Raw genomic sequence first — 25,162 nt, forward strand, 5'->3', positions numbered from 1 at the left:
CCGCCCATTTAAAACTGAGATGAGGAGAAAGTTCTTCTCAGAGGGTTGTGAATCTGTGGAATTTGCTGCCTCAGACAGCTGTGGAAGTTGAGACATTGAATAAATTTAAGACAGAAATAGATAGTTTCTTAAACAATAAGGGGATAAGGGGTTGTGAGGAGTGGGCAGGGAGGTGGAGCTGAGTCCATGATCAGATCAGCCATGATCTCACTGAATGGTAGAGCAGGCTCGAGGGGCCATATGGCCTACTACTGTTCCTATTTCTTATGCTCTTATGTTCTTACGAGAGGGGGTGGTCTTGGATTTAGTTTTGGGGAATGAAGCTGGGCAGGTTGAAGGGGTATTAATGGAGAGCACTTGGGTGCCAGTGACCATAATTCACTCAGATTCAAGTTGGTTATGGATAAGGACAAGGATAGGCCTGGAATCCGAATTGGGGAAAAGCTAATTTTGCTAAGTTAAGGAGTGATTTGGCCATAGTGGACTGGAAACAGTTACTTACGGGTAAATCAGTGTTGGACCAGTGGGAGGCATTTAAGGAGGAGATCCGACGGCTCAGGCCAAACATGTGCCCTGAAAGAAAAAGGCTGGAAAAAATAATTCTAGAGTCCCCTGGATGTCGAGGGACTTACAGGGGAGGATTAAAAAAAAAAGGGACGCTTATGTCATGTACCAACTGCTAAATACTATAGAATCTTGACGAATATAGAAAGTTAAGGGAAAATTAAAAAGGATATTAGGAATGCTAAGAGAGAGCATGAGAAAGTCTTGGCCAGTAAAATTAAGGAAACCCCTAAGATGTTCTTTAAATATATTAAGAGTAAGAGGGTAACTAAAGAAAGGGTAGGGCCTATTAGAGACCATGAGGGTAATCTTTGTGTGGAGGCGGAAGATGTTGGTAAGATACTTAACGAATACTTTGCATCTGTTTTCACAAAGGAAAGGAGCAATGCAGATACTGCTGTCGAGGAGGACTGTGATATTCTGGATGAAATAAATATAGTGAGAGAGGAAGTATTAAGGGGTCTAGCAGCTTTGAAATTTGATTAAGTCCCCAGGCCCGGATGAAATGCGTCCCAGGCTGTTCAGCGAAGTAAAAGAGGAAATAGCAGAGGCCTTGACCATCATTTTCCAGTCCTCTTTAGATCTGGGCATGGTGCTGGAGGATTGGAGGACTGCTAATGTAGTACCCTTGTTTAAGAATAGAGAAAGGGATAGGCCGAGTAATTACAGGCCTGTCAGCCTAATCTCAGTGGTGGAAAACTGTTGGAAAAAATCCTGAAAGACAGGATAAATCTGCATTTGGAAAGGCCAGGATTAATTCGGGACAGCACGGATTTGTTAAGGGGAGATTGTGTTTGACTAACCTGATTGAATTTTTTGAGGAGGTAACCAAGAGGGTGCATATGATGTAGTGTATATGGACTTTAGCAAGGCTTCTGATAAGTTCCCACATGGTAGACTGATCATGAAGGTTAAAGCCCATGTGATCCAGGGCAAAGTGGCAAGTTGGATCCAAAATTGGTTTGGAGGTAGGAAGCAAAGTGTAATTATTGATGGATGTTTTTGTGACTGGAAGGATGTTCCAGTGGGGTTCCTCAGGGCCCCTTGCTTTTTGTGGTATATATCAATGATTAAGATTTGAATATAGTGATTAAGAAGTTTGCAGACGACACTAAAATTGGCTGTGTGGTTGATAATGAAGAGGAAAGTCATGGGCTGCAGGAGGATATCAATCTACTGGTCAGGTGGGCAGAGCAGTGGCAAATGGAATTTAATTCAGAGAAGTGTGAGGTGATGCACTTTGGGAGGACTAATAAGGAAAGGGTATGTATACACATTAAACGGTAGGCCACTTAATAGTGTAGATGAACAAAGGGACCTTGGAGTGCTTGTCCACAGATCCCTGAAAGTAGCAGGCCAGGTGGATAAGGTGGTTAAGAAGGCATACGGAATGCTTGCCTTTATTGGCCGAGGCAAAGAATATAAGAGCAAGGAGGTTATGCTTAAATTGTATAATACTTTGATTAGGCCACAGCTGGAATACTGCGTGCAGTTCTGATCGCCGTATTATAGGAAGGACGTGATTGCACTAGAGAGGGTGCAGAGGAGATTTACTAGGATGCTGCCTGGAATGGAGAATCTTAGTTATGAGGATAGATTGGATAGGCTGAGTTTGTTCTCATTGGAACCGAGGAGGTTGAGAGGAGACCTTATTGAGGGGCCTGGATTTAGTGGATAGTAAGGGCCTATTTCCATTGGTGGAAGGATCTATTACAAGGGGGCATAGTTTTAAGGTGGTCGGTGGAAGGTTTAGAGGGGATTTGAGGCGGGGGGGGGGGGGGCTTCTACACGCAGAGGGTTGTGGGGATCTGGAACTCGCTGCCTGGAAATGTGGTGGATGCAGAAACCCTCACCACTTTTAAGAGATGGTTGGATGGGCACTTAAAGTGCCGTAATCTGCAGGGTTACAGACCCAGAGCTGATAATTGGGATTAGACTGGATAACCTTTTGTTGGACATAGAAACATAGAAAATAGGTGCAGGAGTAGGCCATTTGGTCCTCCGAGCCTGCACCACCATTCGATAAGATCATGGCTGATCATTCCTTCAGTACCCCTTTCCTGCTTTCTCTCCATACCCCTTGATCCCCTTAACCGTAAGGGCCCTATCTAACTCCCTCTTGAACTGGCATTAACAACTCTCTGCGGCAGGGAATTCCACAGGTCAACAACTTTCTGAGTGAAGAAGTTTCTCCTCATCTCAGTCCTAAATGGCCTACCCCTTATCCTAAGACTATGTCCCCTGGTTCTGGACTTCCCCAACATCGAGAACATTCTTCCCGTATCTAACCTGTCCAGTCCCATCAGAATCTTATATGTTTCTATGAGATCCCCTCTCTTCCTTCTAAACGCCAGTGAATAAAGGCCCAGTTGAACCAGTCTCTCCTTATATGACAGTCCAGCCATCCCTGGAATCAGTGTGGTGAACCTTCGCTGCACTCCCTCAATAGCAAGAACATCCTTTCTCAGACTAGGAGACCAAAACTGAATACAATATTCCAGGTGAGGCCTCACTAAGGCCCTGTACAACTGCAGTAAGACCTCCCTGCTCCTATATTCAAATCCCCTAACTATGAAGGCCAACATACCATTTGCCTTCTTCACCGCCTGCTGTACCTGCGTGCCCACTTTCAGTGACTGATGAACCATGACACCCAGGTCTCGTTGCACCTCCCCTTTTTCTAGTCTGCCGCCATTCAGATAATATTCTGCCTTCATGTTTTTGCCCCCAAAATGGATAACCTCACATTTATCCACATTATACTGCATCTGCCATGTATTTGCCCACTCACCTAATCTGTCTAAGTCACCCTGCAGCCTCTTAGCGTCCTCCTCACAGCTCAAACCGCCATCCAGTTTAGTGTCATCTGCAAACTTGGAGATATTACACTCTATTCCTTCATCCAAATCGTTAATGTATATTGTAAAGAGCTGGGGTCCCAGCACTGAGCCCTGCAGCACCCCACTAGTAACTGCCTGCCATTCTGAAAAGGACCCGTTTATCCCGACTCTCTGCTTCCTGTCTGCCAACCAGTTCTCTATCCATGTCAGTACATTACCCCCAGTACCATGCGCTTTGATTTTTTACATCAATCTCTTGTGCGGGACCTTGTCAAAAACCTTTTGAAAGTCCAAATACACCACATCCACTGGTTCTCCCTTGTCCACTCTAGTAGTTACATCCTCAAAAAATTCCAGAAGATTCGTCAAGCATGATTTCCCTTTCATAAATCCATGCTGACTCGGTCCGATCCTGTCACTGCTTTCCAAATGGGCTGCTATTTCATCCTTAATGATTAATTCCAACATTTTCCCCACTACTGATGTCAGGCTAACCGGTCTATAATTACCCGCTTTCTCTCTCCCTCCTTTTTTAAAAAGTGGCATTACATTAGCTACCCTCCAGTCCATAAGAACTGATCCAGAGTCAATAGATTATTGGAAAATAATCACCAATGCATCCACTATTTCTAGGGCCACTTCCTTAAGTACTCTGGGATGCAAACTATTAGGATCCGGGAATTTATCGGACTTTAATCCCATCAATTTCCCTGACACAATTTCCAGACGGCGCAGATATAATGATAAGTACTGCAGGGAATCGAATACGGCCAGGGTGATCTGGACTAGTTTCGATTGCCTGGATGGGTCGGAGAAGAATTTTCCCAGATTTTTTTCTCCCAAAATTGGCCTGGGTTGTTATCTGGTTTTTGCCTCTCCCAGGAGATCACATGGCTCCGGCTGGGGTGGAGTGTAGAATGTTTCAGTATAAGGGGTGTCGCAGTTGTGTGAGGTGGATTGGTTGGGCTGGGTGCTCTTTGCCTTTCCGTCATTGTTCATAGGTTTACATGTAACTTTTAGGGCTTCTGACCAAGGGCCGAAATGGCCTCCTTCTGCACTGTAAATTTCTATGTTTCTATGATGCTGCTTGAAGTTGAAAAGAGAAGATATTCATAAATGTTGATTCCTGTATTTACAGTAGGTAACGTGACTGCACTTCTCAAAGTGCTGATACTTACCTTAGATTCTTTCTTGTGGCCTCCTGCAAGCAACTTCATCACCACAATATTAGGTTTTGCAACCTTCAGAATTCTATTTATCTGAAAAACAAATTCCATGCCACAGAAAAAAAGTCAAATACAGGCTAGAAAAAACAATAAGTAACATGCACAACCCAATAAAAAAGGCATTAGGAATATTGTGCATTAGTATATTGTATAATGCACTCTACAAGACAAATACAGCAACATTTGGCCTCTGTTTATAATATTCTATATGCTCACTGAAACACAGATGTAAGCAAAGTAAGCCACTCGGACAGAAACAATGGGACGTACATTTAGGGTTCTATAAACCCAACACACACAAAAAGCTAAAATGCCATTATCAGTTATCTCAAAGCATCAGCAAAGCGATGGAAGGTGCTGTCGACAGTGCTATCAAGTGGCACTTACCAATAACCTGCTCAACGATTAATAGTTTGGGTTATGCCAGGATGATATGGCATCAATGATCCCTAGTAAAATTGAAGTCAATGGGGATCAGGGGGAAAATTCTCCACTGTCTTGAGTCATACCTAGCACAAAGGAAAATGGTTGTGGTTGTTGGAAGTCAATCATCTCAGCCCCAGGCCATGCTGCAGGAGTTCCTCAGGGCAGTGTCCTAGGCCCAAACATCTTCAGCTGCTTCAATGACCTTTCCTCCATCCTATGGTCAGAAGTGGGATGTTCGCTGATGATTGCACAGTGTTCAGTTCCATTCGTAACTCCTCAGATAATGAAGCAGTCCATGCCCGCATGCAGCAAGACCTGGACGACATTCAGTCTTGCGCTGAAAGTGGCAAGTAACATTTGCACCACACAAGTGCCAGGCAATGACTATCTCCAACAAGCGAGAGTCTAACCATGGCCCCTTGACATTCATCAGCATTACCATTGCTGAATCCCCCATTGACCAGAAACGTAACTGGACCAGCCACATAAATACAGTGACAAGAGCAGGTCAGAAGCTGGGTATTCTGTGGCAAGTGTCTCACCTCCTAACTCCCCAAAGACTTTCCATCATCTACAAGGCACAAGTCAGGAGTGATGGAATACTCTCCACTTGACTGGGTGAGTTTAGCTCCAACAACACTCAAGAAGCTCGACACCATCCAGGACAAAGCAGCCCGTTTGACTGGCACCCCATCCACCGCCTTAAATATTCACTCCCTCCACCACCGGCGCACCGTGACTGCAGTGTGTACCATCTACAAAATGCAGGGCAGTAGCTCACCAAAGCTTCTTCGATAGCACCTCCTAAACCCGCAACCTCTACCACTTAGAAGAACAAAGGCAGCAGGCGCATGGGAACACCATTACATCCAAGTTCCCCTCCAAGTCACACACCATCCGGACTTGGAAATATAGCGCTGTTCCGTCATCGTTGCTGGTTTATAATCCTGGAACTCCCTCCCTAATAGCACTATGGGAGTACTTTCACCGCACAGACTGAAGCGGTTTAAGGCGGCGGCTCACCACCACCTTCTCAAGGGCAATTAGAGATGGGCAATAAATGCTGGCCTTGTCAACGATGCCCATATCTCAGGAATGAATAAAAAATAAATCAAGACAGAAACTTCACATTGTTAATACATTCTACAGTGCAGTGTACAGTACCTCATTGTCTGGATTCGGGATGTTTTCCAGTATCATCTTAGCCTGCTGGAAGTGCTTACTGGCAGCTGTGTAAAGGTCGGAAGATTGAGGAGGGGGAGTGTACTTGTTGAGGTCAGACATTTCCTATTTGACAACAACATTTAAAAATACTTCAAAATGAAGACTGTTGAGAAATTCAACCTTTGCAATTGGTAACATTAATAAAAACAGAAAATATCAAATGTAGGTCCATCAACCTCTGAAAAGAGAAACGACAGGTTAACATTTAGGCAAACCCTTCATAACTTTTGACAAGGTATATCCAACCAAAATTTTAACTAATCTTTTCTCTTTGCAGATGTGGATAAGCCTGCTGTGCATTTCCAGCATTTTTTTGTTTTTATGTCAAGTTTCTAACATTTGAATTTCTGATTTTCTGAAATGTGACTTTGATGCAGGATTTTTCAAAAAGCTTGCTTTGAACTAAAATTGCTGGTAGTAAACATTTTACCTCAGTGATCAATTTGGAAATTCATGCATGGAGGCAAATTTCTCTTCAATACATCCAACTGTAAAACATTACTTTTTAAATAAAAGTGGAAAATCTCCTGTGACATTGCTCAGTGAGACTGAAGAAATGCTTAAATGTAGTGGCTATAAGGAGAAAGGAACTAAATGTGATGGTTACATTAAATGCACACTTGATTTTCAATATATTACTAGTGGCTGTTGTGATGTTGCTCACAGTTATGTTGGAAGGTAGTTCTGATTAAAGGTCAACAACTTCAAACTTTAACTCTACTTCTCTCTCCTCAGATGTTGCCTGACTTACTGAGTATTTCAAGCATTTTCTGTTTTTATTTAAGTTGGAAGGTAGGGTGAGGAAGAAGTGAGGGTGTAGGGTAGGCTAGTAAGGCAAGAATTTGAGGTTTTGGTGGAGAAGATTTGAAGTGGGGGAGCGGTACTATTTTAGAATATTAATAGATATAATAGATGATTTATTTTTCAATAAGTGGGCATTGCTCCAGTTAAGTCTCAAATATCTGTATGTTGCTAGTTCTCTCTCTCGGTTTTCTCTTCTGGTTGTCCATCTCTTTTGTATTCTGCTCTTATCTGTGTCCCGTTGTTTTAATCTTCCTATATCTTTTAGTTCTTTCCATATCCTCTATTTTTTTAACTTCGCTTTTTTTCTGTTGCGGATGGAATGTGCGGATGCTAGGTAGTGGGAAGTACAAGCGGAGGGTGGGGGATAAGATCTGGTGAGAGCTACAAGTAGGGCGGGAGAGGGATCTTCCAAGGGATGCAGGCTAGCTTTGGATTGGTGGGTAATAGCACTAAAAAGGAAAGGAAGAACTTGCATTTATATAGCGCCCTTAACAGCCTCAGGATGTCCTAAAGCGCTTGAAAGCCAATGAAGAAGTACTTTTAAAGTGTAGTTGCTATGGTAACATAGGAAACACTATAGAGCCATAGTACAATAGTAGAAAACCACTTGAAGGTGGTGTCACTCTGCTCTGCATAGGACACCCTATCTCCTCCCCTACATGTTCCAAACACCACTTTGTTCTCTTCCCCACTGCTGTTGCCACCCTACTGACGCTCACCCTTGCCTCTTTTGTGCATTCACTCCTGCTTCCACTGCACCCATTTACTGCTATTATCTCTCCTCCAGTCCCTGCTTTTTAACCACAAGAACACAAGGAATAGGAACAGGAGTAGGCCATCTGACCCCTCGAGCCTGCTCCACCATTTAATAAGATCATAGCTGATCTGATCATGGACTTAGTTCCACTTCCCTGCCCGCTCCCCATAGCCCCTTATTTCCTTATCGCTCAAAAATCTGTCTATCTCCGCCTTAAATATATTCAATGTCCCAGCCTCCACAGCTCTCTGGGCCAAAGAATTCCACAGATTTACAACCCTCTGAGAAGAAATTCCTCATCTCAGTTTTAAATGGGCGGCCACTTATTTTCACAGTTTCATTCTCTACTTAGTCTCCTCCCCTTCCTCCTGTTGACTAACTTTGCCATCAAAAATCCACACACTCACCTTCACCTCCCATCTTTTCCACCATCTTTATCTGTCATCTAACTCCCAATCTCCTTTCTACCCCTCACTCCCCACCCCTTACTCTCCTTGTTTATCTCTTGAACCCTCAAACATCTTTCTGCTGCTGCTTCATCTCCGATTGGCCTCTTATCAAATGTCTCACCCCCTCTTAACTGCTTCGCCACACACACCCTCACCCCACCATCCGCCAAACTAGTTTGATACCCAGCTATTTTTTCTTTAAACCAGCTATTGTATTATAGTCTAATGTTGGTCCCTTAGAGAACAAGACCGGGGAATTAGTAATGGAGAACATGGAGATGGCAGAAACTCTAAACAAGTATTTTGTATCAGCCTTTATGGTAGAGGACACTAACAATATTCCAACAGTGGATAGTCAAGGGGCTATGGGGGGGAGGAACTCAACACATTCTCAATCACTAAGGAGGTGGTGCTCAGTAAGATAACGGGACTAAAGGCAGATAAATCCCCTGGGCCTGATGGCTTGCATCGTAGGGTCTTAAGAGAAGTAGCAGCAGGGATTGTGGATGCATTGGTTGTAATTTACTAAAATTCCCTGGATTCTGGGGAGGACCCAGCAGATTGGAAAACTGCAAATGTAATGCCCCATTCAAAAAAGGACTTCCAGAAGGCATATGACAAGGTACCACACAAAAGGTTACTGCACAAGATAAAAGATCACAGGGTTGGGGGGTAATATATTAGCATGGATAGAAGATTGGCTGACAAACAGAAAAGAGAGTCGGGATAAATGGTTCATTCTCTGGTTGGCAATCAGTAACGAGTGGGGTGCAGCAGGGATCAGTGCTGGGATCTATATTAACGACTTGGAAGAGGGGACTGAGTGTAACGTAGCCAAGTTTGCTGACGATACAAAGATGGGAGGAAGGGTAATGTGTGAGGAAGACATAAAGAGGCTACAGGAGGACATAGACAGGCTAAGTAAGTGGGCAAGAATTTGGCAGATGGAGTATAATGTTGGAAAATATGAGGTCATGCAATTTGGCAGAAAAAAAATCAAAGGAAGGAACGGGAGTTCGGGCAGCTGAGCGGCCTATAAAGGCCCGAAAGTCGGAGGAGGCGGCCACAGGAGCGGGAGTTCGGGCAGTCGAGCGGTCTATAAAGGCCCGAGAGTCGGAGAGGCGGCCACAGGAGCGGGAGCTCTGGCAGCTGAGCGGCCTATAAAGGCCCGAGAGTCAGAGAAGGCAGCCACAGGAGCGGGAATTCGGGCAGTCGAGCGGCCAATAAAGGTCCGAGAGTCGGAGGAGGCTAGCTGGTGCAGGGACAGGGGCAGGGGCAGATGGTTAACAAAGAAGAAAGAAGAAATTGAAGTGGGACGCCACAGACAAGCGGTAAATGATTGGCTGGTTGGTGAGTATTTGATCTTTTATTTTTCTTAGCAGTAAGAAACCTTTGGCATTGTTACAAATTAAGTTAATCTAAGGGTTAAGTCATGGCAGGAGAGCCCAGACCCATGTCATGCTCCTCCTGTGCTATATGGGAAATCAGGGACACTACTAGTGTCCCTGACTACTACATGTGCAGCAAGTGTACTCAGCTGCAGCCCCTGACAGACCGCATTGTAGCACTGGAGCTGCGGATGGATTCACTCTGGAGTATCCGCGAAGCTTAGGATGTCGTGAATAGCATGTTTAGTGTGTTGGTCACACCGCAGGTAAAGGTTGCACAGCCAGATAGGGAATGGTAACCATCAGGAAGAGCAGGGGAAGGCAGGTAGTGCAGGGGTCCCCTGCTGTCACCTCCCTCCAAAACAGATACACCGTTTTGGATACTGTTGAGGGAGGCGGCTCATCAGGGGAAGGTAGCAGCAGCCAAGTCCGTGGACCATGGGTGGCTCTGCTGCACAGGCGGGCAGGAAAAAGAGCGGGAGAGCTATAGTGATAGGGGATTCTATTGTAACGGGAATAGATAGGCGTTTCTGCGGCCGCAAACGAGACTCCAGGATGGTATGTTGTCTCCCTGGTGCAAGGGTCAAGGATGTCTCGGAGCGGCTGCAGCGCATTCTGGAGGGGGAGGATGAACAGCCAGCTGTCGTGGTGCATATAGGTACCAACGATATAGGTAAAAAACGGGATGAGGTCCTACAAGCTGAATTTAGGGAGCTAGGAGTTAAATTAAAAAGTAGGACCTCAAAAGTAGTAATCTCAGGATTGCTACCAGTGCCACGTGCTAGTCATCAGGAATCGCAGGATAGCTCAGATGAATGGCTTGAGGAATGGTGCAAGGGGGAGGGATTCAAATTCCTGGGACATTGGAACCGGTTCTGGGGGATGTGGGACCAGTACAAACCGGACGGTCTGCACCTGAGCAGGCCCGGAACCGATGTCTGAGGCCGAGTGTTTGCTAGTACTGTTGAGGAGGGTTTAAACTAAAATGGCAGGGGGATGGGAATCAATGCAGGGAGGCAGAGAGAAGTAAAAAGGGGGCAGAAACAAAAGGTAGGAAGGAGAAAAACAAGAGTGGAGAGCAGAGAAATCAAGGGGAAAAATCAAAAAGGGCCACATTACAACATAATTCTAAAAGGACAAAGAGTGTTAAAAAACCAAGCCTGAAGGCTCTGAGTCTCAATGCGAGGAGCATTCGTAATAAGGTGGATGAATTAACTGCGCAGATAGCTTAACGGATATGATGTAATTGGGATTATGGAGACATGGCTCCAGGGTAACCAAGGCTGGGAACTCAACATCCAGGGGTATTTAATATTCAGGAAGGATAGACAGGAAGGAAAAAGAGATGGGGAGCGTTACTGGTTAAAGATAAGATTAACGCAATAGCGTGGATGATGTGGAATTTATATGGGTAGAGCTGTGAAACACCGAGGGGCAGAAAATGTTAGTGGGAGTTGTGTACAGATCACCAAACAGTAGTAGGGAGGTTGGGGACAGCATCAAACAGGAAATTAGGGACACGTGCAATAAGGGTACAGCAGTTATCATGGGTGACTTTAATCTACATATTGATTGGGCTAACCAAACTGGTAGCAATACTATGGAGGAAGATTTCCTGGAGTGTATAAGGGATGGTTTTCTAGATCAATATGTCGAGGAACCAACTAGAGAGCAGGCCATCCTAGACTGGGTCTTGTGTAACGAGAGAGGATTAATTAGCAATCTGGTTGTGCGAGGCCCCTTGGGGAAGAGTGACCATAATATGATAGAATTCTTCATTAAGATGGAGAGTGACACAGTTAATTCAGAGACTAGGGTCCTGAACTTAAAAAAAGGAAACTTCGACGGTCTGAGACGTGAATTGGCTAGGATAGAATGGCGAATGATACTTAAAGGGTTGATGGTGGATTGGCAATGGCAGACATTTAAAGATCACATGGATGAACTACAACAATTGTACATCCCTGTCTGGCGTAAAAATAAAAAAGGCTCAGCCGTTGCGAACAAGGGAAATTAGGGAATGTGTTAAATCCAAGGAAGAGGCATATAAATTGGCCAGAAAAAGCAGAAAACCTGAGGACTGGGAGAAATTTAGAATTCAGCAGAAGAGGACTAAGGTTTAATTAGGAGGGGGAAAATAGAGTATGAGAGTAAGCTTGCAGGCAACATAAAAACTGACTGCAAAAGCTTCTATAGATATATGAAGAGAAAAAGATTAGTGAAGACTAATGTAATGCCTTGCAGTCAGAATCAGGTGAATTCATAATGGGGAACAAGGAAGTAGCAGACCAATTGAACAAATACTTTGGTTCTGTCTTCACGAAGGAAAACACAAATAACCTCCTGAAAATACTAGGGGACCGAGGGTCGAGCGAGAAGGGAGAACTGAGGGAAATCCTTATTAGTCAGGAAATGGTGTTAGGGAAATTGAAGGGACTGAAGGCCGATAAATCCCCAGGGCCAGATAGTCTGCATCCCAGAGTACTTAAGGAAGTGGCCCTAGAAATAGTAGATGCATTGGTGGTCATTTTCCAACATTCCATGGACTCTGGATCAGTTCCTATGGATTGGAGGGTAGCTAATGTAACCCCACTTCTTAAAAAAGGGAGAGAGAAAACACGGAATTATAAACCGGTTAGCCTGACATCGGTGGTGGGGAAAATGCTGGAGTTAATTATTAAAGATGTAATAGCAGCACATTTGGAAAGCAGTGACAGGATCAGTCCAAGTCAGCATGGATTTATGAAAGGAACATCATACTTGACAAATCTTCCAGAGTTTTTTAAGAATGTAACTAGTAGAGTGGATAAGGGAGAACCAATAGATGTGGTGTATTTGGACTTTCAAAAGGCTTTTGACAAGGTCCCACACAAGGGATTAGTGTGCAACATTAAGGCACATGGTATTAGGGGTAATTTATTGACGTGGATAGAGAACTGGTTGGCAGACAGGAAGCAAAGAGTGGGAATAAACGGGTCCTTTTCAGAATGGCAGGCAGTGACTAGTGGGGTGCCGCAGAGTTCAGTGCTGGGACCCCAGCTATTTACAATATACATTAATGATTTAGACGAAGGAATTGAATGTAATATCTCCAAGTTTGCAGATGACACTAAACTGCGTGGCAGTGCGAGCTGCGAGGAGGATGCTAAGAGGCTGCAGGGGGACTTAGACAGGTTAGGTGAGTGGGCCAATGCATGGCAGATGCAGTATAATGTGGATAAATGTGAGGTTATCCACTTTGGTGGCAAAAACAAGAAGACAGATTATTAGCTGAATGGTGACAGGTTAGTAAAAGGGGAGGTGCAACGAGACCTGGGTGTCATGGTACATCAGTCATTGAAAGTAGGCATGCAGGTACAGCAGGCGGTAAAGAAAGCAAATAGCATGCTGGCCTTTATAGCGAGAGGATTTGAGTATAGGAGCAGGGAGGTCTTGTTGCAATTGTACAGGGCCTTGGTGAGACCACACCTCGAGTATTATGTGCAGTTTTGGTCTCCTAATCTGAGGAAGATGTGCTTGCTATTGAGGGAGTGCAGCGAAGATTCACCAAACTGATTCCCGGGATGGCAGGACTGACATATGAGGAAAGACTGCATCGACTCAGCTTATACTCACTGGAATTAGAAGAATAAGGGTTGATCTCACAGAAACGTATAAAATTCTGACGGGACTGGACAGGATAGATGCAGGAAGAATGTTCCCGATGTTGGGGAAGTCCAGAACCAGGGGACACAGTCTAAGGATAAGGGGTAAGCCATTTAGGACCGAGATGAGGAGAAACTTTTCCACCCAGAGAATTGTGAACCTGTGGAATTCTCTGCCACAGAAAGTTGTTGAGTCCAGTTCGTTGAACATATTCAAAAGGGAGTTAGATGTGGCCCTTACGGCTAAAGGGATCAGGGGGTATGGAGAAAAGTCTGAGGTGGGGTGGGGTACTAAGGTTGACTGATCAGCCATGATCAAACTGAATGGCGGTGCAGGCTCGAAGGGCCGAATGACCTGCTCCTGCACCTATTTTCTATGTGTCTATGTTATTATTTAAATGGAGAAAGATTGCAAAGTGCTGCAGCACAGCAGGACCTGGGGGTGCTTGTGGATGAAACACAAAAGGATAGTATGCAGGTACAGCAAGTGATCGGGAAGGCCAATGGAATCTTGGCCTTTATTGCAAAGGGGATGGAGTATAAAAGCAGGGAAGTCTTGATACAGCTGTACAGGGTATTGGTGAGGCCACACCTGGAATACTGTGTGCAGTTTTGGTTTCCATATTTACGAAAGGATAAATTTGCTGTGGAGGCAGTTCAGAGAAGGTTCACTAGGTTGATCCCGAGGATGAGGGGATTGACATGAGGAAAGGTTGAGTAGGTTGGGCCTCTCCTCATTGGAATTCAGAAGAACGAGAGGTGATCTTACAGAAACGTATAAGATTATGAGGGGTTTGACAAGGTGGATGCAGAGAGGATGTTTCCACTGGTGGGGGAAACTAGAACTAGAGGGCATAATCTTAGACTATGGGGCTGCCCATTTAGAACTGAGATGAGGAGAAATTTCTTCTCTCAGTGTGTTGTGAATCTGTGGATTTCGCTGCCTCAGAAAGCTGTGGAAGCTGGGACATTAAATAAATTTAAGACAGAAATAGACAGTTTCTTAAACGATAAGGGGATAAGGGGTTATGGGGAGTGGCAGGGAAGTGGAGCTGAGTCCATGATCAGATCAGCCATGATCTTATTGAATGGCGGAGCAGGCTCGAGGGGCCTTATGGCCTACTCCTGCTCCTACTTCTTATGTTCTTATCATAAGTGTTATAAAGAACATTTGGTGCCACAGAGGCCAAGATGACAGCCTGAAATGGGTGGAAACAAATTCTTCTTAAGATAGTTCAGTGATAAATATGTACCGAAGTACATGACTCTTACCATGTTGAATCTGATGACTTAGTTAGGGAAATACTTGTTTTTTAAAAAATTTTCCTTGTTGGAATTTGATCGAAAAACTATTATGTTTGCAAACTGCTCTCGCAGTCCAGGACTGCCGACTTAAAGCATTTAAACAAAATTTCAAGTAACCGTCTGGGGAAAGAAAAAATTTAATAGTACAGCTCTGTGCTAAGACGCCCCAAAAATAGTTTGCACTTCTCAGGTAAAGCACTCACAAATAAGACAGAATTTATTTAATCAATTTTGCCAATCAGATTCCATAAAATATCTCAATTCTCCCTCTATTCTTACCCCACTCCCAATAATGAAGGATAATAAAGAACAGAAGTGAGCTGATGGCAGAGCACACTGGTGCACTCCTAATTGCAATTATCACATGTAGATATTTCCATCTCAGAGTTGTGAATGATGTGAGGACCAAAAAAATAACTATTGAGGTGGGTGAAAGGAAGAGCGGGAAAAAGAAAAACAGTGTAGAACATTTAACAGACAAATTTGTTTATAGGCTAAATTACAGAGAAACCCAATGGGGCCGAAATTGATCAAAGGCAAGTTCTGCCCATTTTGGTCAAAAAATAAGAAAAAAAGCGCCCAGCGGCAAAAATAGGCGTTACATGCCGATTCTGGGTGGTCGGTGGGATTCTGGGCGGAAAATGCAATCCTGGAGAAAGTTATGCCGAGGCTAGAGTTGGGCCCAGGGAGGGGGGAAAACGCACAAAAAAAATGTTCAAAAAATAAAAAAAATCATAAAATCTTCAGAGGGCCCTTTAACACAAAATTGCTGCAAAAGAAGTAAAGAATAAAATCTCACTTACCTTTTCTTGCAGGTCTTCATACCTACCGTCCAAGTAAGACCTGCTTCCATGTGGCGGTCATTTCTCCTGCAGGAGCAGAGGACCACTCAGATGAATCTCGGGCGGGAGGACTTTTTTTTGCGTTGCACAGACGCTCTCCAGCGGTCCTTCCAAACCACCAGCGTGAGGGCCTCACCAATTTCCCAGAGAGAGAAAAGCGCCGAAAAAACGGGGAAACCACCGAGTTTTGCCGGCAGTAGGACCATCAATTTCGGCCCAATATGTTTTGTGTTATTAGTGTTTTGCAACTCAGCTGTGGCTCAGTTGGTAGCTCCTTCACCTGAGTCAGAAGGTTGAGGGTTCAAATCCCACTCCAGAGACTTGAGCATAAAAATCTAGGGCGACTTTATTACTTCCTTAATAATGGACTCCAGCATTTTCTCAATAACAGATGTTAGGCTAACTGGTCTATAGTTTCCTGCTTTCTGTCTCCCTCCTTTCTTAAATAGGGGCGTTACATTTCAACCATGCATCCACTATCTCTGCAGCCACTTCTTTTAAGACTCTGCGCTGTTGGAGGTGCTGTCTTTCGGATGAGATGTTAAATTGATGCCCCGGTGGTTGTGAAAGGCGATATATAAATGCAAGACTTTCTTTTTTCGTTAATTGTGATGATCAAATAAGAACATTTTGCTCACATCGCATTATCGCAACAATCAATTGGCTAGTTATATAATACTTTAGCAAGAAAGCGCTCCAACATCTCTTGCTACTCACCTTAAACTGTAGGTAGTGCACTGGTGGTGGAGTAAGAACACTGTTGAACGGAGCAAATCTATGCTCATATCGAACCTGTTCACTATCCAGTTCGAATTTTGGCTTTCTCACTTTTCCATCCATATCAAAGGCTATCATAGTCTGCACCACACGTCAAAGGGGAAAATTATACTTTTAAGTAATCATAATTTGATAGAAAGTAATCTTTGAACTCGTGAATGGACATAACCATCTTTTTATACTCTTTTGTATTAAATGTAATAAGCAGATCTCCCATGGAGTTGCTCAGTGAATAGGAGGATACACTGATTTAGAACGCAGAGTACATTATCAGGACCATTGACTTATAATGACTGAATAAGTCAGATTCTGTTTTATTCTATAGTATTCTGGGATTTTTACAAGTGCTTTGCAGATCGATTCTGTACATTTTAGCATGAAAATTTTCAATGAACGGCCATGATTATCATTATTTGTTCCTTTACCTCTGCACCTATATTTCATTCTTATCTCACTTTTCTCCTCCATTGTCCAGCTTGATGGGGCTGCCCTAACTTATTTACACTCTTACCGATCCATTTTCAGCCAGAGGATCTCCAGCAACGGCTTCTCTTCATGAGAAGATGAGAATTAGGAGCAGGAGTAGGGCATATGGCCCTTCGAGCCTGCTCTGCCATTCAATAAGATCATGGCTGATCTTCTATGTCATCTCCACTTTTCCGTCCGATCCCCATACTCCTTGATTCCCTTAGAGTCCAAAAATCTATTTCTATCTCAGCCTTGAATATACTTAATAACTTAGCATCCACAGCTCTTTGGGGTAGAGAATTCCAAAGATTCACAACCCCCAGTGAAGAAATTCCTCCTCATCTCAGTCTTAAATGGCCGGCCTGAAATCCTGAAACCATGCCCTTAGTTTTAGACTCTCCCGCCAGGGTAAACAACCTCTCACAGCAACTACCCTCAGAATCTTATATGTTTCAATGAGTTCACCTCTCTTTCTTCTAAACTCCAGAGAGTATAGGCCCAATCTACTCAATCGCTCCTCATAGGATAACCCTCTCATCCCAGGGATTAATCTAGTAAACCTTTGTTGGACCACCTCTAAGGCATGTACATCCTCTCAGATAAGGAAATCAAAACAGTGCAGAGTACTCCAGGTGTGGTCTCACCAAAGCCCTGTGCAATTGTAGCAAGACTTCCTTACTCTTGTACTCCAACCCCCTTGCAATAAAGGCCAACATGCCATTTGTCTTCCTAATTGTTTGTTGTACCCGTTTTTGCCCCGCACCATTATCTCTGGAGTTCATCAAGGATCTATCCTTAGCCCCTTCTTCATCTACATGCTACCCTTTGCCAATATTATTTGCAATTATGGGTTCAGCTTCCACAGGTACGCTGATGACACCCAGCTCTACCTCTCAATCACCTCCCTCAACAGCTCCAATGCCTCGGTGTTGTCAGACTGCTTGTCTGTCATGAATGAGATGCAATTTACTCTAATTAAACATTGCAAAGACCTAAACCATTGTCTTCATCCCCTGCCACAAACTCCATACTCATGTCACTGATTCCAGTCACCCTCAGGCTGAACCGGACTGTTTACAATCGCAGTGTCCTATTTAACCCTGATCTGATACAGTATCTTTCCAATCACAAAGACAGTCTACTTCCACCTCTGTAGCATTGCCTGCCTATGTCCCTACCTCTACCCATCTGTTGCTGAAACTTTCATCCATACATTTGTCAACAGCAGACTTGACTATTCCAATGCTCTCCTGGCTAGTCTCCCATCCTCTGTAAACCAGTTTATCCAAAACCCTGCTGCCCATATCTTATCCATCACCAAAACCTGCTCGCCCATCATAACCTCTCTAGGATAATAAACAAGGAAAACAATACATATTTCACAATTACATGATTATGTTTCCATGTTTCTCCAACAGTGGCATAACTGTTCGTTCTATAGTTGTTTGATGTCCTCCTAAGTAAAATCATGCATTGGTAATAATTTAAATGTGAAATATTACCTGAACTTAGTATTGGTAAATTCTCCAAGTGGTTTTCAAGTTATTTTCAAACACAATGAAGCACAGAAATAATGTCACAGAAGGAATAAAGCTTTTACTTGGAAATGCCACATAGAATCCAACCGATGCATGCTGGGACATTGTGCAAAGAGCACATGCTCAGATTACACAGATGTGGTTAGTAATTCCCTTCAACAGTTCTGGTGAAAAAATATCCAGTCAAAGCCCAGAGGCCTTCCATCAAAAGCTTCCTAATGTTCAAATTTAGCACCGTCTTGGTGCTGCAATAAACCTATCTAGCTAGCAGGGCAAAAGAAAACAGAAATATATCCAGAAATATTCTTTGAGGTGCTCTTTTGCAGTACATTGGAGCAGTCATCCTCGCTGCCATATGGTGGTGAAATGTGGGTTTGCACCTGTAGTCTGCACACACTGATAACATGTCAGCTACTTTCCAGTGAGACAGTGGCAAGCAGAGGTCACGTACTTCTTCACAGGGAAGAGCTAAATGTTGACTCTGTGCTGTTGTTCACATTCCAGCATCTGGTCCAACAGCTTCAATGCCAGAGGCCTGGGAACAAGTGGTCATAGCATGGTTGAATTTCAAATTCAGATGGAGGGTGAGAAAGTTGGATCTCAAACCAGCGCACTAAGCTTAAATAAAGGAGACTACAGAGGTATGAGGGCAGAGTTGGCTAAAGTGGACTGGGAAAATAGGTTAAAGTGTAGGACGGTTGATGAACAGTGGCGTACATTTAAGGAGATATTTCACAACTCTCAAGAAAAATATATTCCAGTGAGGAGGAAAGGGTGTAAAAGAAAAGATAGCCATCCGTGGCTAACTAAAGAAATAAAGGACGATATCCAATTAAAAACAAGGGCATACAAAGTGGCCAAAACTAGTGGGAGGACATAAGATTGGGAAGCTTTTAAAAGCCAGCAACGAATGACTAAAAAAATGATTAAGATAGGGAAGATAGACTATGAAAGTAAACTACTACAAAATATAAAAACAGATAGCAAGAGTTTCTATAGGTATATAAAAAGGAAAAGAGTGGCTAAAGTAAATGTTGGTCCCTTAGAGGACGAGACCGGGTAATTAGTAATGGGGAACATGGAGATGGCAGAAACTCTGAACAAATATTTTTCTCAGTCTTTACGGTAGAGGACACTAACAATATCCCAACAGTGGATAGTCAAGGAGCTATAGGTGGGGGGAGGAACTTAACACAATCATAATCACTAAGGAGGTGGTACTCAGTAAGGTAATGGGACTAAAGGTGGATAAATCCCCTGGACCCGATGGCTTGCATCCTAGGGTCTTAAGGGAAGTAGCGGCAGGGATAGTGGATGCATTGGTTGTAATTTACCAACATTCCCTGGATTCTGGGGAGGTCCCGGCAGATTGGAAAACCGCAAATGTAACGCCCCTATTTAAAAAAGGAGGCAGACAAAAAGCAGGAAACTATAGACCAGTTAGCCTAACATCTGTGATTGGGAAAATGTTGGAGTCCATTATTAAAGAAGCAGTAGCAGGACATTTGGAAAAACATAATTCAGTCAGGCAGAGTCAACATGGATTTATGAAAGGGAAGTCATGTTTTACAAATTTGCTGGAATTCTTTGAGGATGTAACGAACAGAGTGGATAAAGGGGAACCAATGGATGTGGTGTATTTGGACTTCCAGAAGGCATTTGAAAGGTGCCACATAAAAGGTTACTGTACAAGATAAAAGTTCACGGGGTTGGGGGTAATATATTAGCATGGATAGAGGATTGGCTAACTAACAGAAAACAGAGTCGGGATAAATGATTCATTCTCTGGTTGGCAATCAGTAACTAGTGGGATGCCGCAGGGATCAGTGCTGGGACCCCAACTATTTATAATCTATATTAATGATTTGGAAGAAGGGACTGAGTGTAACGTAGCCAAGTTTGCTGACGATACAAAGATGGGAGAAAAAGCAATGTGTGAGGAGGACACAAAAAATCTGCAAAAGGACATAGATAGGCTAAGTGAGTGAACAAAAATTTAGCAAATGGATTATAATGTTGGAAAATGTGAGGTTATGCAATTTGGCAGAAAAAAAATCAAAGAACAAGTTATTATTTAAATGGAGAAAAATTGCAAAGTGCTGCAGTACAGCAGGACCTGGGGGGTACCTGTGCATGAAACACAAAAGGATAGTATGCAGGTACAGCAAGTGATCAGGAAGGCCAATGGAATCTTGACCTTTATTGCAAAGGGGATGGAGTATAAAAGCAAGGAAGTCTTGCTACAGTTATACAGGGTATTGGTGAGGCCACACCTTGGAATACTGCGTACAGTTTTGGTTTCCATATTTAAGAAAGGATATACTTGCTTTGGAGCCAGTTCAGAGAAGGTTCACTAGGTTGATTATGGAGATGAGGGGATTGACTTATAAGGAAAGGTTGAGTAAGTTGGGCCTCTACTCATTGGAATTCAGAAGAATGAGAGGTGATCTTATCAAAACGTATAAGATTAGGGAGGGGGTTTGACAAGGTGGATGCAGAGAGGATGTTTCCACTGATAGGGGAGACTAGAACTAGGCATAATCTTAGAATAAGGGGCCGCCCATTTAGAACTGAGATGAGGAGAAATTTCTTCTCAGAGGGTTGTGAATCTGTGGAATTTGCTGCCTCAGACAGCTGTGGAAGCTGGATTATTGAGTAGATTTAAGACAGAGATAGACAGTTTCTTAACCGATATGGGAATAAGAGGTTATGGGGAGCGGGCAGGGAGGTGGACCTGAGTCCATGATCGGATCAGCCATGATCGTATTAAATGGCGGAGCAGGCTCGAGGGGCCGTATGGCCTACTCCTGCTCCTATTTCTTATGTTCTTATGTTCTAAGTCATAAGTGCATCTTTGATTGTCGTGTTTTTTTTTGGGGGGGGGGATGGGAAAGAGGGGGGAGAGCAATAGTTTCCTCTCTTTGTGGCTGCATGGTCCTTATCCTCCCTCTCCTTTCCAATCTCTGCTTGAGATATCCTTCTTGCTCTGCTGCATTGTAAAGCTCACAGCTTCTCTGCTCTCCCTCTCATAGCGTCTGCAGTTTACCAACATTTTGAAAAGTAAAACCATCCTCACCTTATACATTCCAGCACACATATTATGATAAGCCTGGCTCAAAGTGATCTCTTTGCTGAGAGGTCGAACTGTATTTAAGACAAAGAAAGATGTTATTCAATTCTGCAACACTTAAAAAGTCTTAAAACTGAATTAATTGTTGAGACCTCAGAGTCCATTTTAACAAGTTTTCTGCAAATGCCTTCAAAAATTACATCATGAAATGGGCATTGGTTTCTGCTTTCTTATTTCCCAAACTGAGAGATAGGATACCACTGTTCAGGACTAGCTTTTCATCGCATTAACCCACTGTGGTACTGTTCCCAATTGTGAGACACAATCACAGAATTAATTTTAGACAACACAAATCTCTACCTTTCTTTTTCTTTTTTGTCTTTTTGCTGCTGCGACCTTTCTGTTGTTCCTCCAGAATCCGCTCCTCTGCCATTTGAGAGGAGTCAGCACGGCTCAGTGTTGATATCAGCCAAGCGTACAGGAATTCTGAAAGGTACCTGCAGAGCAGTATACACCAAAATGTTTCTTTATTTACAGGACACATAGATGCACAATGGGAGCACCTTTTAGATACTCAGAAGGAACTATGGAAACAGACAAGTAATTTTCACAGAATATGCTCGTCAGGGAAAAGTTGAGAGTATTGCGTTAGAAATATAAATTGTACTAAATGAGCTGAAGTCGTTTTGATTTTTAAACTAACATTGTATGCCTTTCAGATTTGTATAATCAATCATGGCTTGGTCCACTCAAACAAGATGAGAAAATGAGAAAAGAGCATATTATGAAATGACAACTACAGAGTACTGGAGTGGGCTATGCCTAAAACTGAGAGTTATATTCCAATTTTAATTTTTGTTCACCTGCGCAAGGTCACTGTGGATCGGAAAAGGTTGGCGAGAATGTGGAACTCGCTACCACAGGGAGTGGTTGAAACCAATTGTATAGATTGGCTAGGCAAGCATGTGAGGGAGAAGGGAACAGAAGGTTATGCTGATAGGTTTAGATGAGGAAAGACGGGAGGAGGCTCGAGGGGAACATAAACACGGGCATGGACTAGTTGGGCCGAATGGCCTGTTTCTGTGCCGTATATCCTATGTAATTATGTGATGAAATTGTGGGGAATTTATTTTCTAAATGGGATCATTAATTTTCCTTAATATAAAAGTTTATGACTAGATACTTAAGAGAATTATGACATATTCCAAGCTTCGGTCAGTAGACTAGTCTCTAAATTATAAAACCCAGACATATGTTCAAAATAAACTGTGCTGAACTGGTTTATTTTCACATAAAAAATGAAGAATGAATTATAATAAAAACAGAAAATGCTGAAAATCTCAGCGGGTCAGGCTGAGTGAAGAGTGAATTCAGGAAGAGTGAATTACGTTGGATCTTGCACATGCATGATTGTAGAGGAATTTGCAATGAGCATCACAATTTTGAATATTCCATAGGTTTAAAATCAAAACCAATTATTGACATATGTTACATTACCAACTCCATCCTGTCTAATCATTGGAATTGGGATTAAATTAGTTTCCAAACATATATTAGCCCATTCCCTCAAAACAAATTAAAAATCCAATCATTAAACCTTAAAATCCTGTGATATAGGCCACGGTGATTTGAAAAGACAAGATATCTTTTCTTTTGTTTTTCTTTCCCCCTTTTGTTTTAGATGTTTTCCCTTCCACTCCACTTTCTACCTTCTCAATAGTTGCATGTGAGGAGATTGTTTCAGAATCATATAGTCCAGAGATTGCAATAGCAATTCTATTAAAATATAGTACAATTTACTTTAAATAAAAAAAATTGCTACACCCAGTTACAAGACTAATGGAGCAAAATTGACACTTCTTTCAATTATGTGTTCCAAAATTTTTAGTACTCTAAATTGTTCATAACTTAGCAGGGTGACAAACACATAACTGTTCAACATTTAAATTGTAGTTATTAGCAACTTTTATCTAAAGTTCAGATCATGTCACTTCCAAAAGTAAATGCACAAAGCCAGCTACAGCAGTACAATTTGAGTTAAGTTATTGCAGTTAAGTTTTCATACCAGTAGACATAGTAGTACTCATGCATGCTGTAAAGTTCCAATTCAAAGCCACTCAACAGGTACTGGATCATGATCCGAAGGTTATGGTAGAGGATCCAAGTGCCTAAGCATGCTAGATGTTGCCTCTGTGGTTCCTGCTTCAATAACATGCTATGGAGTGCTGCATCCACCTTCTCAGCCTGCAAGCAGGAAGTCACAATAAGTCATGTGACAATTCAGCACTTTTGCTGAATTTTTTTCCCTTACATACACTGGCATTTGAAATACTATATTCACATTATGGCTTGAGCCAATTCAAATCTATCAGTTGACTCCCCAAAAAAACCTGCAATCATCAAACCTTAATTTTACAATCTCGTCAATGGTTACTTGAAAGAATAAGTTACTATTTTATTAAAAGCATTTTTCCCCTCTCTACATCTGTTGCCTTTCCCTCTCAGGTTTCTACATTCTCAATGTTTCTCTGTGAGAAGATTGTTTCACAATCATATCATTCAAAAGAATACTATCTCCTGTTTGGTTAACTAGTGCCATCTAAAGACTCTGCACTACAGGCTCTAATTCTTCTTCGGCAGTCCCCCGGAGTCGAGGATGATTTGCTTCCACACTAAAATGAGTTCTAAGGTGACCGGTGAGACAAATGCGGGATCTACGGTCTCTGTCACAGGTGAGGCAAATGGTGGTTGGAGGGATGGATGGGTGGAGTGGTTGATTTGTCGTACGCTCCTTCCGCTGTTTGTACTTGGCTTCCGCGTGCTCCCAACGAAGAGACTCGAAGTGTTCTGTGCTTTCTCGGATTCTTTGAACGATCTAGGGCCAGGGATTCCCAAGAGTCGGTGGGGATGTTACATTTTTCAAGGAGGCTTTGAGGGCGTCCTTGAAATGTTTTCTCTGCCCTCCTGGAACTCGCTTGCTGTAACAGAACACAGAGTAGAGTGCTCGTTTCTGGAGTGTAGCATCGGGCTTGCGTACAGTGTGGCCCTTCCATCGGAGCTGATCGCGTGTGATCAATGCCTCGATGCTGGGGATGTTGGCCTGAGAGAGAACGCTGATGTTGGTGCGCCTATCCTGCCAATTAATTTTCAGGATTTTGCGAAGGCAGCGTCGGTGGTACTTCTCCAGTGCTTTGAGGTCCATGTCTCTGAAGCATTTAGGAGGGCGGGTATCACTACTGCTGTGTAGACTTGATGCCGGTTTTGAGATCCTGGTCTTCGAAAACTCTTTTCCTCAGGTGACTGAAGGCTGCACTGGCACACTGAAGGCGGTGTTGGACCGTCATCGATGTCTGTCCTTGCTGATAGTAGGCTCCCAAGGTATGGAAGTGGTCCACATTGTCCAAGGTCTCATCATGGATCTTGATAAATCGGGAAGCAGTACTGTGTTGCAGGGGCAGGTTGGTATAGAACCTTGTATAATGGATGTTTAATGTAAGGCCCAGACTCTTGTACGCTTCAGTGAAGGTGTCAACGATGGTTTGGAGTTCGACCTCCGAGTGTGCACAAATGCAAGCGTCGTGTGTATACTGTAATTCAATGACAGAGGTTGGACAAATGACAACCTTGGATCTGGACTGGAGGCGACAGAGGTTGAACAATTTCCCGCTTGTCCTGTAGATTAACTCCACTCCAGCGGGGAGCTTGTTAAAGGTGGGATGAAGCATTGCAGCGAGGAAGATTGAGAAGAGCGTTGGTGCAATGACACAACCTTGCTTGACCCCGGTCTGCACTTGTATTGGGTCTGTGGTAGATCCGTTGGTAAGGATCACGACTTGCATG

The 25,162-nt window shown here is 43.2% G+C and overlaps 1 protein-coding gene across 2 annotated transcripts in view; it reads right to left on the minus strand.

Annotated features, from left to right (window-relative positions):
• naa35 (N-alpha-acetyltransferase 35, NatC auxiliary subunit) overlaps window positions 1-25,162 on the minus strand; it is a 136,443-nt gene that overhangs the window by 13,329 nt on the left and 97,952 nt on the right. Inside the window, exons 17-22 of one of the 2 annotated variants that reach the window (XM_070882118.1) lie at window positions 23,388-23,566; window positions 21,683-21,819; window positions 21,329-21,396; window positions 16,187-16,327; window positions 6,221-6,343; window positions 4,583-4,663 (exon numbers count right to left, since the gene is read on the minus strand). In XM_070882118.1, the coding sequence (XP_070738219.1) occupies window positions 4,583-4,663; window positions 6,221-6,343; window positions 16,187-16,327; window positions 21,329-21,396; window positions 21,683-21,819; window positions 23,388-23,566 (729 nt within the window). The remainder of the gene's footprint in view (window positions 1-4,582; window positions 4,664-6,220; window positions 6,344-16,186; window positions 16,328-21,328; window positions 21,397-21,682; window positions 21,820-23,387; window positions 23,567-25,162) is intronic. The other variant, XM_070882124.1, reaches the window with a different exon arrangement.

Source organism: Pristiophorus japonicus, chromosome 1 (assembly GCF_044704955.1).
Source record: "Pristiophorus japonicus isolate sPriJap1 chromosome 1, sPriJap1.hap1, whole genome shotgun sequence".
Lineage (NCBI taxonomy): Eukaryota > Metazoa > Chordata > Chondrichthyes > Pristiophoridae > Pristiophorus > Pristiophorus japonicus.